Source organism: Rissa tridactyla, chromosome W (genome assembly GCF_028500815.1).
Source record: "Rissa tridactyla isolate bRisTri1 chromosome W, bRisTri1.patW.cur.20221130, whole genome shotgun sequence".
Taxonomy (NCBI): Eukaryota; Metazoa; Chordata; class Aves; order Charadriiformes; family Laridae; genus Rissa; species Rissa tridactyla.
The window spans coordinates 7092808-7110460 of NC_071496.1; the positions used below are offsets into that span (position 1 = coordinate 7092808).

The window sequence follows — 17653 nt, forward strand, 5'->3', positions numbered from 1 at the left end:
TTGCTCTTTAAACGGTTTCCAGTAACACAAATGAAATGTGACTATTTAATAATGCCCCTTTAAATTATTGTCTTTCTAAAAAACAGATGTGCAATACTGCATATGTTAGTAGTATGTCCACTATGCTCATGGTGCAGAGGTACAGTAACCAGGTTCACGGGCTACAGCTGAGGCTTTCCAAAGGAATGCAACAAGCAATTGTATGAATGGATCACCTACAAATTTATTCTCTTAAAGCTCTCCTGCTTTCATGAATACCACTATAGCATGTCATGATCCATAGTGCTTCTTTGTACCCTTCTTTTTATCCGAAATAAAGTCACAAAACAAAACCAATGTTTTTGGTGGGGTGGGAGGGAAAAAGAGGCCAATTACTGTTTCAGCATCTCTTTAGATTTCCTATTGTGGTGGTTATGGATTTGTTATGGATTTCCCCCCCCCCCAGCAAATTGATGATCAGCTTATCCATTCTGCTTTTTGTGTAAAATAACTAAGGGCAGATGAAATGCTCACATTTTCAAGCCCTTTTTTCTTATTGGCAGAAACTAGTCAGGGTTCTGAGAAAATATTTTCAGAGTAGTAACTTCTGAATATGAAAATTTTTCTGAGATTTATGGTTCAATACATTTTTCTGAATATGTGTAATATTCTCACATTCAACATTTACTATCAGCTTAATCTTTCATTAATAAAATCGTAATGAGGAAAATTTGATAATATTTTTGGCTCCCTCCCAGACTTAACAAATTAATTCTTCTATATTTTTGCTGTAAAGTAGAACTCAAATTGCTTTGTTTCTGTCATTGTTCATAACAATTTACTTTCACTATTGCATAACAAATAATTCAGAGTATCTAGAAGTAGTCTAATTATTCCTTGTGTGGATTTATTTTAAAAAGAACACCTTGTATAGTAACTATGAAGAAAATAATACATTCAGAGCTTAATGATATTTAATGATTTGATAAATTGCAAGGATTACATTGCTACCCTCCCCTGGAATGAATCAGGGCAGCCTTAGGTTATCTTACCAGTAGCTAACTCTGACCAACTAGGTCATTCTTGTGCTTGGAAGTAATCAAATACACAAAAACTCAGTTTCCCGCAGCAGTCTTTTTCCCAGACATCTACCCTGGGGAGAGCCCAAGCTGCCTGGTGCACTGAATTCATGTAATGTGCAACTCCTGGACCCAAACAGGCCATCACACGTTGGTATATTATCCCTCCTTTTTTTAAGCATCTCTTATGAAAGTTAATTAAAACCTCCAGTGCACTGCTGCTTTATACTTGAAAACTACCATTAAGCAATAGCAGAAGAGTTGTGTGTTGTAGTTAACAAGCCCTTATAAACAATTTTATTGCAGTTTCAGATTATTTGCTGACTGACTGGGATGTATTTCATGTACTGCAGGCTGCTTATTAACTTGATCAGAAGTTTCAGTGTGGATGCAGGAATTTCAGGTGGAGAGATTTTTAATTTGTCAGTGTGGCTTTTTTTTCTTTTATCTCCAAAGAGTGCCAGTTATCCTCCTACCATTTTGAAACTGATAATTAATAGTTCATTATCACTTGGGAGATTCATGTTTATCTATCCTTTGTAGACACTGCAGAGTAATTATCAAGAAATATGTTATAGTTTCAGATAAAATTACAGCCTTCTATTTCTTATATTTCTTACACATTTTATCATATTATTTGTCTTTAAATTAACCAGAACTGAATAATTGAAAATTTTGAATTGTTGATTCAGCCTGTGAAAGCCAAGCAAGTTTATATGAAAATCATAATAATCATGCTGTCCTTTTGTAGAATTTACTTGAAGCTATAAAAATGACCAGGAAGGGGTAATGGAGCACTCCTTTATATTTCCTTCCCTCTTTCATGTTGATATTGCTCTTTTTTCTGTTGCACTTCTTCCTATCCCACACCCCATTTCTTTTCCCAAGTCTTCCTTTCTCTTTTCCTCAGTGGGATTATGGTATCGCTGTCTTGCATTCCTGTTGTTTCTCCCTATCTATAGTTACCTTAACGACTTGGACCGCATAGCAGATTCATCCTATCTGCCAACTCAGCAAGATGTGCTTAGAGTTCGAGTCCCAACAACAGGGATCATTGAATATCCATTCGACTTACAAAGTGTCATTTTCAGGTAGAAAAAAAGTTTAACACCCATTTGCTTTGTTTCTTTTGTTTCCTTTTACATTAGTAATACCATGTATAGGATATTGGTTAAAAGTACAAATTATTCAATGTTTTCAAAATCTGAGCTTGTTCATTTTATTTTCATGCTTTTGTCCATATATGATTAACAGCTGTTGTTAAAGATGTCAAGAGGATGAGAGACAGACAGACTTGTCTTTTTCTGAAGGTAGCTATTATTGATAAAAAAACTGGAAGCCATTTTTCAATAAAATGAGTATACCAGTTTTATTAGGAATAATAAATGATGAAATGTAAAGGTACTTGATTTTTAGAGAAAAGTGACATTTTGTAAGTTTAATACCACTCCTACAAAAAATTTTCCCCACAGCTCATTTTGCGTGCAAAACAGTTGCTTAAAGAATAACTATGCAATTACAATTTCAAGTTATACACCCAAGTGTTTAGTTACATTGAGACTCATAATGAATTGAGAGTACATTCTGCCAGCAAATTTGAGTTTTTATTTTGACTATTAACAACTTTAGTAAATACAGACTGTATTCTATTTATACTCTTAAAATTAGGCAGCCTTGACGAGTTTAGAATTTTGACTGGTAATTTCTTCAGAAAAAGGCAGGCCACCAACTTCATTCTGTGGACATGTGTTTCTGCCGAATATACAGGGCATACATTCTAGAATCGTGGCTGAGAATCATGACAGTTTTGAATATCAGAAATTTGAGGGCTTTGAGACCCATAATAATTCAAATTCAGAAAGCACATCAGACTAAAAAGTTTACTTACAACACATTCCATTAGTCTTCAATACGAATGGTAAAATTTTTAAGAAAAACAAACCAAATTGTGTTTTCAACTAAATTCTTGAATTCAATGTTCCATATGTGATTGTATGTTTATCTGCTAAGGTATTTGTGGAGTTGATGTGATCATTGTTAATTTTGCAGAATGGTGGATGTAGGAGGCCAACGATCGGAAAGAAGAAAATGGATACATTGCTTTGAAAATGTTACATCTATCATGTTCCTAGTAGCTCTTAGTGAATATGATCAAGTGCTTGTGGAGTCAGACAATGAGGTAAGCAAGCATCAGCATAAATCACCATTTTTAAAGAAAAAATAATTTCACTAAAATTAATTTTAAATTTTAAATATTATTTAAAATTTGATTAAAGCACAAATTTGTAGAGAGCTTCATTAGAAATGTGTGTGGTTTTACATAATTATTTGGATATTAAATTTGTTGGACCAATAAAGTATGATAGATTGAATACTTCATGCTAAACAGCAAAACTCAAAGTTGTTAGTTCTTTTAAGACATTTTCAAAGCAGACTGGCTTGTCCGGTCCTGGCTGTTTTCCAAATGTCTACCAGCAGTTGTATCCAACTACATGTAATGAAATGAGAAGTTCTACAGAGATTAAGAGGCTAATCCTCAAATAATATGACACAAACTGATCTCCTCCATGGAGGGTCAGTGGAACCTATCTATTTTGTGTTAAAAGTGGAATAGTTGACTGTAGAGAAATGTTCTTATTGTAGCTATTTACATAGTTAGTGTTGTGTAGCAGAGCCATAAAAATAGACAGTAGGAATTAAAACAAAATTCATAGGTTCTTTGCTAGAACAGACCCTAAAGTAGTAAACTTCATTCCATTGACTTAAGGTGTAGGATTTATATTGGCTTATATTTTCTACTTGTATTGTTATTTCAAAGAATAACAGAAGAAACTTGTGGGTGATGATGTACGAACTAAGCAGGCAAAATGCAATAGTACCCAGTGTTTTGTATACAGTTTTACAAAATAGGGGGGGAATTTAATATTTGGATTTTTTTTTTCATGAAGACTGTTCCCGTTATTCATCAAACTTACATGAGTTACTCACCAGCACTGTTCTATGCAAGTTTTTAACATTCATTTACAGAAGTTAGATGAAAAAAAGAAAACATGTTCTTCATATCATATCAAATCAACATATATATGTTGATTTCATTGTTTAAGAGAAGGGTTGCTTATTTAAAACACTAATTTGGGCCCCGGTATCAATTAAAAATTCTAAACTTAGCCGGTTTGGATCCACAGGAATATGTATATAAGGTTCACTGTCAGCAGACCATTGTCAGGAATTCACCATGTGAGGAATGGGCAGCCGGAACTCCAAACTGTGACTTCTATTTTTTTAACTCTTGCAACTCCTCCCGCAGAGGCACGAAAGGGTTAAGTTTCCCGTCCTGAGGGAGTGTGGCTGCTGAAGCTTCCCTTTGATCCATAGTTTTCCCCTCTAGCAATTCTACCAGCTCCTGGATGTGATCAGTGGGTTGTCCTCGCAACATTGTTTGGGGTACCCCTAGTTCTAATGCTTTTCACCAAAGGTCATTTCTTTCTAAATCGTAAGTCCAATCCGATCTACAACAGAAAGGCTCAGATTTCTGGTGAGGAAGCTGGTTGGGGGTTGGATTTGCGACTGGCCTGTCGGACCCTCCTATTCCCGTTTGTGCCACCCCCCAGATCAGTCCATCTCATCTCGTGCCCATAAATCACTATATTGTGTAGCGTCTCCGACCAAGTCAAAACAGGGAAATTTCTGAGGGTCTTGCCGATTGTGCTCAATGGCTCTCTGAATCATTTCTCTCAGGGACTGAATATGTATTTTCAAAGCTTCCGGCAATCCTCTAATAAGAGATTTAAGGTGGCTGGAGTCCACCAGTGCAGCCATCAGTATCTCTTGCTGCCCTCTCTCATAAATTACCTCAATACAAGCAGCTTTTTGCACTCCTTCCACTAGCTCCAACCACCCCTTTATTTTAATAGTAATAGGTTCCCCCTGCTCTTTGGGGTCCACACCCCCAGCCCAATAAGCTACTCGGGATGTTATTGACTGGTCTCCCTCTGGTCTGTCACTCAGAAACGCTCCCAGACCCCAGAACCCTCTCGCTTCATCATCACTCAACAGTATCTGATCACCACCCACTGTGAGAGAGACTCTCCACAAATACTCTGTTTCTGTTTCACCCGGCTTGCACGAAAACTTAGTTTGCAATTCACTGAGCTCAGGTCCTCTCCAGGGAATCATGCGGTCTGTGGTTTGGGGGTTTCTGCCTTGTGGACTCGTGTGCCTCTCTGTTTTAATAAGAGGTTGCATGTCCCTTTCCTCCAGCTCCTACGCTTCTTTGGAGCTATTTTCATCAGAGTCTCCCCAGATGTCCTCATAACAATCCTCAGGATCTGTGCCCACAATCAACTTTTGGATTTGGACAATGCTGGGGTTTTTTTTTGCTTGTGCTAGCATTATTTCAATTTTTTGTTCCAACAGACACATCCACTCTCTTTCTCTTCTCAATTCTCCTTTTAAACAATCTATTTCTAGTTGTTTCTTTAAATTTTCCTTGTCCAATCTGTCGCAATCATTATTTTGTTCCTGTGCTTGAACTGAGCAGGGGCCTAGGATGGCACACATAGTTCCTTTATTTTTGCCATCTCGACTATTTCCACGGCATTGTTCTATTCTCCATGACTGCTACCGGGTCAGACCACTTCTCCTTTGCCCAATTTGTACCTGGAGGAAGACTACAGCCGTGCCTCCGTAATAATTCCACTATAGACATCCTGCTGACTATGCCAATTTAAATGTCGCAGAACCTCACAAAACCAAGCCAGATCGACTAACAAACTGAAAACGGGATTTATTTTTACAAGATGGTAACAAAATCAAACTAAATTTTACTCTAACTGAAACCGCTTTGAGAAACATTAACATTCAACACGTTCAGAATGTTGCTCGGGAGTTAATACTGCACCACTGACTTAAGAATTCTTAAGGTTTATGGCTGATGACCCAAAATGCATAATCGCTCACCTAATATATATGGTCATATATGGTCATGTAGCCCCCTCATTGGCTGAAGACTCCAACTTCCTCACCTTTCAACTGAAACGTGCACATGCTGACCACCACCGTGTGGGCGTGACAAGAGCTGTGGATGGAAGTTTTTGCAGGCTTTTGTTGGGTCTTTGTCAGGGCTTTGTCAGGACTTTGTCAGGGTGGGTGCATCTGCCACAGTGAACTGTCCCTAAGAACAGTATCCACAGCATATTCAAGAGAGGCTTGCTCAGAATAACTGACAGTAGTACAAGTAAACCAACTACAATAAACAGCAATATAGCAGGAGGATTTTTCCAGATTGTTGTGGTTGAGATAAAAACAGTTTAATAGGTAAAGCAATAGCCGTGCATGCAAGCAAAGCAAAATAAGGAATTCATTCACTACTTCCCATTGAGGGGCAGATGTTTAGCCATTTCCAGGAAAGCAGGGCTTCATCATGTGTTAACAGTTACTTGGGAAGTGTCATAACGCTGAATGTCCCCCTCCTCTCCTCCTTCCCATAGCTTCTTGTGCACCTCAGCCTACTCACTGGCAGGGCAGTGCGAGAAGCAGAATAGGCCTCAATGCTGTACAAGCACTGTTCAGCAATAACTAAAACACTGTTTTGGTCACAAACCCAAAACACAGAACCATATGAGCTACTATGAAGAAACTTAACTTTATCCCAGCCAAAACCGGCGCACAGGTTCATCCAGGTTGGTCCAGTAGTTGGGCTGAGTCAGCAGCTCCAGGCTCATCATGGACATTATCACTTCCTGAAATAAAAAAAAATCACTTCTAGGACAGCCCAAAGGGGCAGTCTGTGGATCCAATGATGAGATTTGGGCCCTGGTGTCCACAACAAAGGTGACTGAGTGCTGGTCATTCATGACAACTTCTAATCCGGGCTAGGACATAGAGTACGCAAAAAGGTCTGCCAGAAAACAGAACTAGGAGGCAATCTCCGTCTGGTGGTGGACACCCAGTTCTCAGTCAGCACCTTAGAGAGAGGAAGGAGGGGCTGAAGGTGAGACACTGCAAGGCTCACAAGGAAGGGGTGGGGGGTGGGTGGGACACCACGTCATTTGGTGTCCATGTCATCTGGCAGCAACAGCCAATCATGCAAATGCCTTTTGAATGCAGGTAAGAGTTGCACCACCCCTTGGCTCCACAAATGGTAGCATGATTTGAGAGAATCATACCTTACATGAATAATGTGGGCAGCACCCTGCCTATGCTGCTGATGCTGGTCAGGGGGCAGGGTGTTGTCAGTCTGTCTACACTGCTAATATTGGTCAAGGGGCAGGGTGTCAGGAGGTAGGGTGTCAGATGTGATGTTAATTATTTTTCTCAGTGTATTGATCTAGCAGAATCACATTACCAGTATTGTGTTTTTAACTAGAGCCCAAGTATGGAACATGAATGACACAAGGAAAAGTAGTAGTGCAAATAGCTTGCAGCATAAAATGCATCCTGCTTAATGGGGTAAAAAGAGATGAATTTAAGACTATAATGTGTGCTATAACTAGGCTCCTAGTCTTTGTGAACATTTTGGTTTCTGGTAAATGTAAATAAAAATACATTGAAATAGTCTTTTTAGGAGAAGGAGATTAAAAAAAAAACCCTCACTTTCACAATTTTGCATGTATGTTAGTGTGTTAAATTATTTATAACTTGTCCATCTTCTTTAGAAGATGGAAGAATATCTTCCTGGGCTTTCAGAGTATGCAATCTTGTCCTTTGTTGTTATCAGCTAAAAGTGTTCACATGTTACAAACTGAATGGAACATATGGACTGAACATTTCCCTTCTGTCTTGGGCTCTCCTCCCACTTTGAAATGACTGAAGTGATATTATTCCATGACTTTTTCAACTCTTATGAAAAAGAACTTACTCATAAAGCTGTCTTGATTTTTCAAGTTTTCACTTTCAAAACAAAGCGTTTTGGAGGTAAACATGGAGGTAAAAATTCTAAAACTCCTCTTTGTCTTGAAGATGATTCTTCTGCCTCACTGCTAAACTATTTATGTTCCTCATTAACATCAGTGAAAAACTTTTGAAACTTTGTTTTTCAGTTTGAAATACATTCATAACTGCAATTCAAAGCATTTTGTCAAGTCATACATACAGAAACTTCTGGCACATTCCATCAGCCTTAGGCCTGTGTTCCTCTAGCTCTTAGGTGGATCCAGCCTGTCTTGGAGCTAAACACTCATCTGGGCAGATTAGTTTTGACTTTCAGTAAGCTATATCCTGTCTATTTGGCCGCTGTGAGACAGGTTAGTTTTACGCTACTGATGATGTGTTGTTGCGATAGTAATCCTGTTCAGTATGAGAGGAACCACAGATTCAGACTCCTGGTGCATGTGTTTGGCTGAGGAGCCACTGGCACGAGGCTACCATCTGCGTGCGGGCTTATGACTAAATGCATCTAAGTCAGAATCACGCCTAGATGTAGCGATACCGCAGCACCACCAGCACCTTGGGCTTGTGGCAGTCGGCAGCCCGCTCCACATGGGGTGGGCCCAGTGCAAAGCAGCACTCATGGTCAGGAAAGGAGGGGTGGACAGATACGGCATTGCCTCTTCTCCGTCGCATACTGCGTGATCGTGGGGCGCACGGCACTAAATCATTCGTAGATGACCTGATTCTGAGTCAGGGTTTTGTATGTAGCAGAGCTGCTCCCTTACTGCGATCTATTGAGAATCAGACCTTGACACGAGATTTTGTAAAGAATAAAAAAGTAAAAATTAAAAAATAAAAATTAAAAAATTGCACCCATTTTTAAAAAGGGTAGAAAGGAGGACCCTGGAAAATACCCTACCGCCCTGTCAGCCTCACCTATGTGCCTGGGAAGATCATGGAACAGATCCTCCTAGAAGCTATGCTAAGGCACATGGAGGACAGGGAGGTGATTCGAGACAGCTAGCATGGCTTCACCAGGGGCAAGTCCTGCCTGACCAACCTAGTGGCTTTCTACAATGGAGTGACTACATCAGTGGACAAGGGAAGAGCTACGGATGTCATCTAACTGTAAGGCCTTTGACACTGTCCCCCACAACATCCTTCTCTCTAAGTTGGAGAGATATGGATTTGATGGACGGACCATTCACTGGATAAGGAATTGGCTGGATGGTCACATCCAGAGGGTAGTGGTCAACGGCTCAATGTCCTGATGGAGACTAGTGACGAGTGGTGTCCCTCAGGGGTCTGTATTGGGACCAGTACTGTTCGATATCTTCATCAATGACATAGACAGTGGGATCAAGTGCACCCTCAGCAAGTTTGCCAATGACACCAAGCTGAGTTGTGTGGTTGACACGCCTCAGGGACGGGATGCCATCCAGAGGGACCTGGACAAGCTTGAGAAGAGGGCCCATGTGAACCTCATGAGGTTCAACAAGACCAAGTGCAAGGTCCTGCACCTGGGTCAGGGCAACCCCTGGTAACAATACAGTCTGGGGGATGAAGAGACTGAGAGCAGCCCTGCTGAGAGGGACTTGGAGGTACTGGTGGATGAAAAGCTGGACATGAGCCAACAATGTGCGCTCACAGCCCAGAAGGCCAACCATATCCAGCAGCATACAGCATGTTGAGGGAGGTGATTCTGCCCCTCTACTCCGCTCTCATGAGACCCCACCTGGAGGCCTCAGTACAAAAAGACATGGATCTGTTAGAGCAGGTCCAGAGGAGTGCCACAGAAATGATTAGAGGGCTGGAGCACCTATGCTATGTGGACAGGCTGAGAGAGTTGGGGTTGTTCAGCCTGGAGAAGAGAAGGCTCCGGGGAGACCTTATTACGGACTTTGAGTACTTAAAGGGGGCTTATAAGAAAGACGGGGACAGACTTTTTAGTAGGGCCTGTTGCGATAGGACAAGGGGTAATGGCTTTAAACCAAAAGAGATTTAGACTAGATATAAGGAAGAAATTTTTTACGATAAGGGTGGTGAATCACTGTAACAGGTTGCCTAGAGGGGTGGTAGATGCCCCATCCCTGGAAACATTCAAGGTCAGATTTGACGGGGCTTTGAGCAACCTGATCTAGTTGAAGATGTCCCTGCTCATTGCAGGCGAGGTTGGACTAGATGACCTTTAAAGGTCCTTTCCAACCCAAACCATTCTATGACTCTATGATTTTATATAGATTTTTTTTTAGCATACCAGAACACTGCTTTATTCCCATCCTTTTCCCTTCTCTTCCAGTCCCAGAAAGGAAGAATATATTTATTTATTCCACTTCAAGCAAAGTGTATTTTTGTCAGAATCTGTGTGTGACAGAAATAGTAAAAGGTTTTAAATGTGGTAGTTCTCACTATAAATTAAGAAAATTACAAGAAATATTATTCTTATTCCTCACTGTGATGTGACAGGTTCATTAAGAAAAACAATAATTGAACTTGGGTACTTTGGTAATCAGTTATGGATATTTTTTCACACTCTGCAAAATTCAAATAACCTTTGAACTGTGAAACAGTATTAAAATTTCTACACCAAAGTGAGAGAGTGTGTATAAATGCCCTTCTTTTTTCTTATGTATAGCATCAGTGTGGTACTATGATAGAATCTAATCCTTCTTTGATACTTGTGCCTGTCATCTGTGTAGGAGATCTGACTCAAAAACTTGCAGTGTTCTGCTGCTCCTCTTGCATTGCTTTCATGGCCTGATTAAATAGTATGATATTTGTAAGATGGCCTACTTTTTCTAATTAGTCCACTGCATGATATTGCCTGAATTCTTTTTCCTCGTAGTATACTTTAACAAAGAAAACTATACGTTTTAAGTTATCTGTGTGATTCTTTTCAGTTAATACATTGTTTCATTAATCTCATTTTCATGTATAAATATAAATCTGTACAAATTATTATTTGCCATTCAGTGCATCTGAGTTTGTTTATATGACCCTTCATCTTTCTGAAACTGTTTTAGAGTTCTGTCCTGGTTTGAGGTAAAACAGAACCAATTTTCTGTTTTGTAATTTTACTTTTTAGCTGGGCCTCTTCTAACTGACTAAAGTCTGAAATTAACAGCATATTGTTCAGACACTGTTCACTCTCAGAGTGATAAGACCTGATTATATCAAGGAACGGTATGCACAGAGGCTCTTGCTTAGACTTATTGGTATAACAACCAAGGTCAGCTCACTTCGCTGTTTGCCCCATTGGAGGGTCGGAAGTGGAGAAGCATAGAGGGGTCCCACCTGTAGGGAGGAGCAGACTGGACAGGTGACCCCCAATGTGGGGCGCCAATAAATCTGTCATGGTTTTGGCCGGATTGGCCAATCAGAACAACAGATGGCCCTCCCCCCCCCCCCCCAGAGAGGAGAGGAAGAGATAAGATTTACGAGTTTAGAAAAAGAACTAAACTACTTTAATGAAAATAATAATAAATAAGAAAATAGTAAATAATAATAGGATAATAAAAATGAAAGGAAAAAAGTATACAATACATACAAAACCGTATCCAGCTCCCAGGATGACGATCGCGGCACTAGCAGACACAGGGAAAGTCCCAGACTGGAGTCGGTGACGGACAGGAGCTGAATTCCGGAACTAGAGTCAGGGATGCTCAGATCAGGATCAAAGGCAGACGAACAGACAGGGTCCTCCTCAGACGTCGGCCATTGAAGAAAGAGTGAGCCAGAGCCCCCTTTGCCCCTTTGATCCCTCAGCTTTTATACTGAGCGTGATGCAGATGGGATGGAATACCCTGTTGGTCAGTTTTGGGTCACCTGTCAGTGACCAGGTGACCTTCTAACTAGTCAGTTAGAAGAGGCCCAGCTAAAAAGTAAAATTACAAATCAGAAAATTGGTTCTGTTTTACCTCAAACCAGGACAAGTTCTTAAGGCTCAGGTTTGTATTTTCAAAATGTAGTGCATGATAGACTTTCTGCTGTAAATCTGTTTCTTTCCTTGTTTAGCTTATTCAAGAGAAATACATTTGGATTATAAATCAGATGAGGCTATAGTAAGTTGAGAGGTTTTGCTAGTGTATCGCAAGGGCTTTTACTTACTGGGTATGTGTGGGATTGAGTTAGACATCATTCGTGACTTCATATCCTTAGAGGAGTTAAGTCTTCAATTACTCTATAAGGGGGCATCATGCATAGAAATGAGACAAGTGTTCAGACTGCCTGTCTTTTAGAGCCCTGTGTAGGATGATGCTTAAATGATATATCCATGAAATTGCAATCCAGTGACAAAGATCTGCAATTAAAGAACTGGGAAGAAAAGCATGCATAGCTACTCAAGTTATATCATAACTATGACTCCTCTAACAACCAATGCTCAGAAACAATGTCATCTCTCCTCTCTTAAGTATGTGTCTAGTTTGTACATAAATAAGCATCTGATTTTGGTGCATAAATACAAAATGTGAAAAATTGCTAAGGATAGTATATTTAAACATCTCTCAAAAATTTCAGATGATGTACAGATTTGAAATGCCTCTCTCTTCTTAAATGAATATAAAAGGGCAGATACTTAGATGTTCCAAATTCTGCCCTTAATAATACAGTAAGTCTACCTAGATTCATTGGTGGAAATGAGGACAAAATTTGATCCAGATGACATAATATATTCATTATGTTATTAGTACTGTAAATTAAGTAAATCTTCCCTCAATCTGATATGATGTGATGAAGGGAAACATAAATTAAATTATCAGATGCATTTGACCTTTTCAGTTTTCCAGAACAGTCTGACAAAATTAGTAGTGAGAGGAAAAATGAAGGGATCAGCTCTCTGATAAATTTATGATGTCCTATAGGTCAAATTTTCCCTGAGTTATACCAGTGGATCTGGAGAAACTTGCAGGTTTATCAAAAAGCAGAATTTAGAACTTATTTTTAAATAAGTTAAATTTTAAATACGTTAAACTTATTTTTAAATGAATTTCTTTAAATCAACTTCTTTCCTTAAATAAAGGATTTTTCCTACATAAAGTATATTATTATTCCATATTCCAGGATAAGTTGTCTTCTACCAGCATTTCTTTTCATCATGCTGGTCTGCAGAAAGATTAAAACAAGTGAAGAGAATAAAGGAATCATTCCTGAGCTCTGCATGTGTTTGAAGTAGTCTCTTACCGCATTTGAGTTATTCATCACAATACAATGGTTTGTACAACCATTACAGTTCTCTCTCAGATAGCTAGTTATAGCTACATGATTATATTTCATACTGATGGTAAAAAATTTAAGTGTTTCCAGTTTTGAAACTGTATTTGCTTTTTTACATAGTTGAGGACTTGGCACTTACCTGATTTCCTCTTATTTCCCAACCTTACATGTAGCAGCCCTATTATATTTCCAGACAAGAAATACGCTACAGGGTCTTTCTGTGCAGCCAGACAGTGCTGCTATTTAAATAATTGCTGTAAGTCTTATTTGGAGAATGGAGATATTCCTATTTAATATAGACTTTCCAACAGAAAAAAAGACGCAAATGCACAAACTTTTGTCAGGTCACATAATGGAGTGCATCGTTGTGATGCTAAATAACTTCCGAAATATTAACCTCTGCTTTGTGATCTTTGGGGGTGGGGGGGCTGAAGCTCTCTCGTGTCAGTACTCCCTCTTCATCTGCAGTTATCTCTGACTGAATCCTCTCTCACTCAGATAACCATCTCTTGCCGGCATAAACAGTGTACTGGGTGTACTTGGCAATGTTTTTAGGTAGTGGGGAGAGGAAGGCTGCCTCTGGGGGAAGAGGTCAGAGGCTACCCTGTGTCAAACACAGCTGGTTCCAGTTGTCTCCCCAATGGCCCCATTGCAGGTCAAAGCTGAGCCCATCAGCAAAGTTTGCAGTGCCTCTGTGATAACATATTTAAGAAAGGGTGGGAAAAAAATACTGGATTGAAGGAGGAGGGTAGAAAAAGTGAGAAACAGCAGGGGGAACACCAAGGTTGGAGCAGGAGCTCAATGGTAGAGCAGATATTCACTGCAGCCTTTGGAGAACCCGAACCAGAGCAGATGGATATTCTTGAAGGAACTGCAGTCCCTGGAAAACCTATGCTGGAGCAGAGGAAATGTGTGAGAAGGAAGGAGCATCAGAGGGAAAATGCTATGTACTGACCATAATCTTCACTCCCATCTCCATTGTGTTGCTGGGGGGGGGGCAGAGTTGAAGAGTCTGAAGAGGAGTGAAGTTGAGTGTGGGAAAGTGGGGAGGAATGCTGTTGTTTTAATGTTTGTCTTTTCTTTCCCACTACCTGAACCAATAATTAAATATTTAATTGGCAATAAATTAAGTTAAACTTCCCCAAGTCCAGTCTGTTTTGCCTGTGACAATAATTAGTAACTGATCTTGTCTTTATCTCAACCCACAAGCTTTCTTGTTCCTGTTTTTCCTGTTTTCTACCCCTATCCCGCTGGGGGCAGGGGAGCAAGAGAGCATCTGGGTGGCAGTTTGGCTGCTAGCCAAGGCTAACCCAACACACATAGATATACACAGCACAAGCTCATAATTAAAAAATGCATCTTTGTTTACCTCACCACCTTATCTCTCATCAATTAAATTCAATCCCTCAAAATCTGTGAAATCCTAATTTTGTTAACAGAACCTATTTAAATTATTACTATTTTTTAAGGAAAAACAATAACTACATTATTTGGGTTATATGTATGTCAACTAGATGCCACTCTAGTCAATCATAAAGATATTTAGTTCTGGGTGAAATGATACACTACTGCTTCTGCGTTGTTCCAGATTAATATTGTACTCAGTCTTTTCTCTTAGAGCACTATTTTTGTTATCTGAGAAATGCTGCTTTTTGCCTTCACTGGATACCAGTTGATACAGCTTTTAAATGCTTTTTTATCCCTTTTCAGCTATTTCTCAGAATTTGACTTGTTAGAGCCAAACTATTATAAATTATGCCAGTTATATTATTTCTGTATTTGCAAAAGTAATTGAAATAACTGCAGATTTTTCCAGAGCAATGGAGATCTTGGGAAATGGTAAAAATAGTGGTTCTGCTGCTCATTTTCTTTATGCTAGGTGCCTAGAGAGCTAAGGAGACCACAACAAGCTGTTGCTGCTGTCAGAGGGAGGTTGCTGTGAAGGTTGTCATGACTACTGTGAAAAGCTGTCAGCCACTGAGAAGCCTTGAGCCAGCTCCAGCTGCACATTTCTGTACATTAGTTATTCACAAGTTTCTGTCTGCAGCCTTTTCCATTGCAGCTGAAAGCAATTGGTAAGGAATTGCTGAAAGCAATTTGGTGAGGTAGAGCTGGCTCATAAAATCAGAGCTAGTGCTTGAATGAGCTATTAAATACTGCCTGCTCTCCGCTGCTCCTGCCCTCTCTTCAAAGAGTCATACTGTCTTGCTTGGTTTGGCAAGGCTTCCTTCACATTGCATCTGATATAAGGTCAGATCCCCAATTCAGGCCTTGCCCTGTATTCCTTGTTCTTCCATCCCTGTATCCAGAACTAGTTCATATTTCTTTAGCTGTACAAACAGCTAGTTTAGTTTATGTGTTTGTAGGAAACAGTTTTCCCTTGAAGGTTAGTTCAGCACTGGAAAAGGGAACCCAGAGAGGTGGTGAAATCTCCATCCTTGGAGGATTTGCCTAGACAAAGCCATGGCTGGTTTGGTATCCTGTTGCCAATAACCCTACTTGAGTGAAAGACTGGACTAGATGGGCTCCAGAGGTTCCTTTCATCTAACACTTCAGGGCTAATACTCTGTTGTCATTTCAGTGGTGTTTCAGTGGGAGATGTGTGACAGTGTGAGTACTTACAGCTGTTTACATTTAAATGGCTTAAATATGTGGCTGTTACTTGTTCTGTGGTGCTTAATGGTCTCAGCAATGCAGCAGCATCCCTGCTGCTGTACAAATACAGTCATGCTCTCTATGTTCTCTTAGGTTATCTAACTGCAGCGTTTTACCCTTACTCTGAAGCCACCCATGTAGTCAAACTCAGTCATTGAAATTGTAATATTTTCCTTGAAAGTCCATTACTTTCTATTAGTATTCTATTAGTATTTAAGCTATAACACTTCATCTCCCTGCTTCTTTTGTTATGCTTTTGCTTTCTTTTAAACTTTCTGATTCTATCAAACAGAAACTACAAAAAGCAAAAGGTAAAGGCCCTATGTGGGCCTTTCAATAGAAGCCTGAGGCTTCTAAATAAAACTAACTAAATAAAATAAATAAAAACTAAATAGTTTTTCATAATGATACATTTTAAATTCAGATTTACAGTGATGGCTTTTGGGACAGTTTTTAAAAACTGCTGAGAGTTTAATATGTGTTAATGAGATCCTGTCTACCTTCCTTATAACAACAGGGAAAGGGAAAAAGCCTGGTAAACATTTTTATTTAATTCCTAAGGAGGGGCTCAGTTTTGGAAAGACCACCTACCTGAAGGTAGCAATTACAGGGGCGGAATGGAAGAGTTAGATCCTACATGATTTATTATTCATAAGCCTATACATCAGGAGAAGATACAGGTATGCTCTTGTCTTTAGACCATGTTAGGTATTTTATTTTCTCAAACTTTAATAGTTAGAGGTACTACTGTCCATAGTGTGAGTGTAGTTTGTGCTAGTAAGCAAAAAAAACCCATGGAAAACAAAAATGGTTAAAAAAAATCCTGTGAATTTAGGACATGTTTTCCCTTATTTTTTCACCTCCTCTGACTCCCCTCGAGTTTTAACTAAGATATTGTTATTAGGTCTATATATTATAAAGTTATAAAAGGAATGGTAATGATTGTACTTTAACAATTAACCTAAGGACTTATGTTTTATGCTCAACTCTGTTAATATTTTAGTTTTTCTCCTTTTTGAATGAAATTCTTGCACCACTGAAGTCAATGCAACTGATTGATTGCAAAAAAGCAAAGATTTTACTTCTCTGCCTTAGTTTCTCCATCTCTAAATTTCTCTATTTATTTTCACTCACCACTCCAACATGCTATGAAGTTTAATAAATTGCTTGAAGATTCTCGTGCTCTCGTGGAAGCATGTTGCCACCCAGGTGTCAGGCTGCAGGGTGTGCAGATCAATCAAGTCCTCCTCAGGGGCAGCTGGTGTCTGAGGGACAGTTAGCACCATCTTGCTACATTTCGTTTCTGCTTTGCCTTTCTCCCGGGGAGGCTGCTCTGTCCTGAGGGATAATTTCCTTTGATCTTTCCAGGCACAAATGAACTTCTCTAGGGCTGCAGTGGGTAGGCCATCCATCATGTCCTGGGGAATTCCCTCCTTAACTCCTTCAGTCCACAATAGATTTCTCTTTGCCCCTAGGTTTCGTGGGGGGGTGTGATCCTCCTGTTGTTCTACTCTACACACAGTGAGTTTTGAGTGAGTTTTGATTTACCCAGTTCCCCAGTAAGGCCCATCCTTCGGCCATGTGAGAAACAAGTTCCAGTCCGAATGAAATAGGCTCAGGCAGAATCCTCTGTGAAGCACATTTTTATTTACGTTCTTGCAAGAGCGGGTGACCTAGCAAGTAGGCACACTTTCAGTTCTTGAAACACACCTTTTTATTCCCTAATCCCGGCCAAATTTTTCCCTCCCCTGTTTCCCATTGGTTAGGTACTCCAGGGTTCACAGCCTGTCCGAGGCGCCTAAAATTCTTCCCGCATGTCCTGCCTCTGTTTACTTCTCTTTATGCTACACCTAAAG

The 17653-nt window shown here is 39.7% G+C and overlaps 1 protein-coding gene across 1 annotated transcript in view; it reads left to right on the forward strand.

Annotated features, from left to right (window-relative positions):
* Nucleotides 1-17653, forward strand: part of LOC128901959 (guanine nucleotide-binding protein G(q) subunit alpha) — a 131613-nt gene that overhangs the window by 91209 nt on the left and 22751 nt on the right. The window contains exons 4-5 of the mRNA XM_054184164.1: nucleotides 2021-2149; nucleotides 3108-3237. Coding sequence (XP_054040139.1) covers nucleotides 2021-2149; nucleotides 3108-3237 — 259 coding nt within the window. The remainder of the gene's footprint in view (nucleotides 1-2020; nucleotides 2150-3107; nucleotides 3238-17653) is intronic.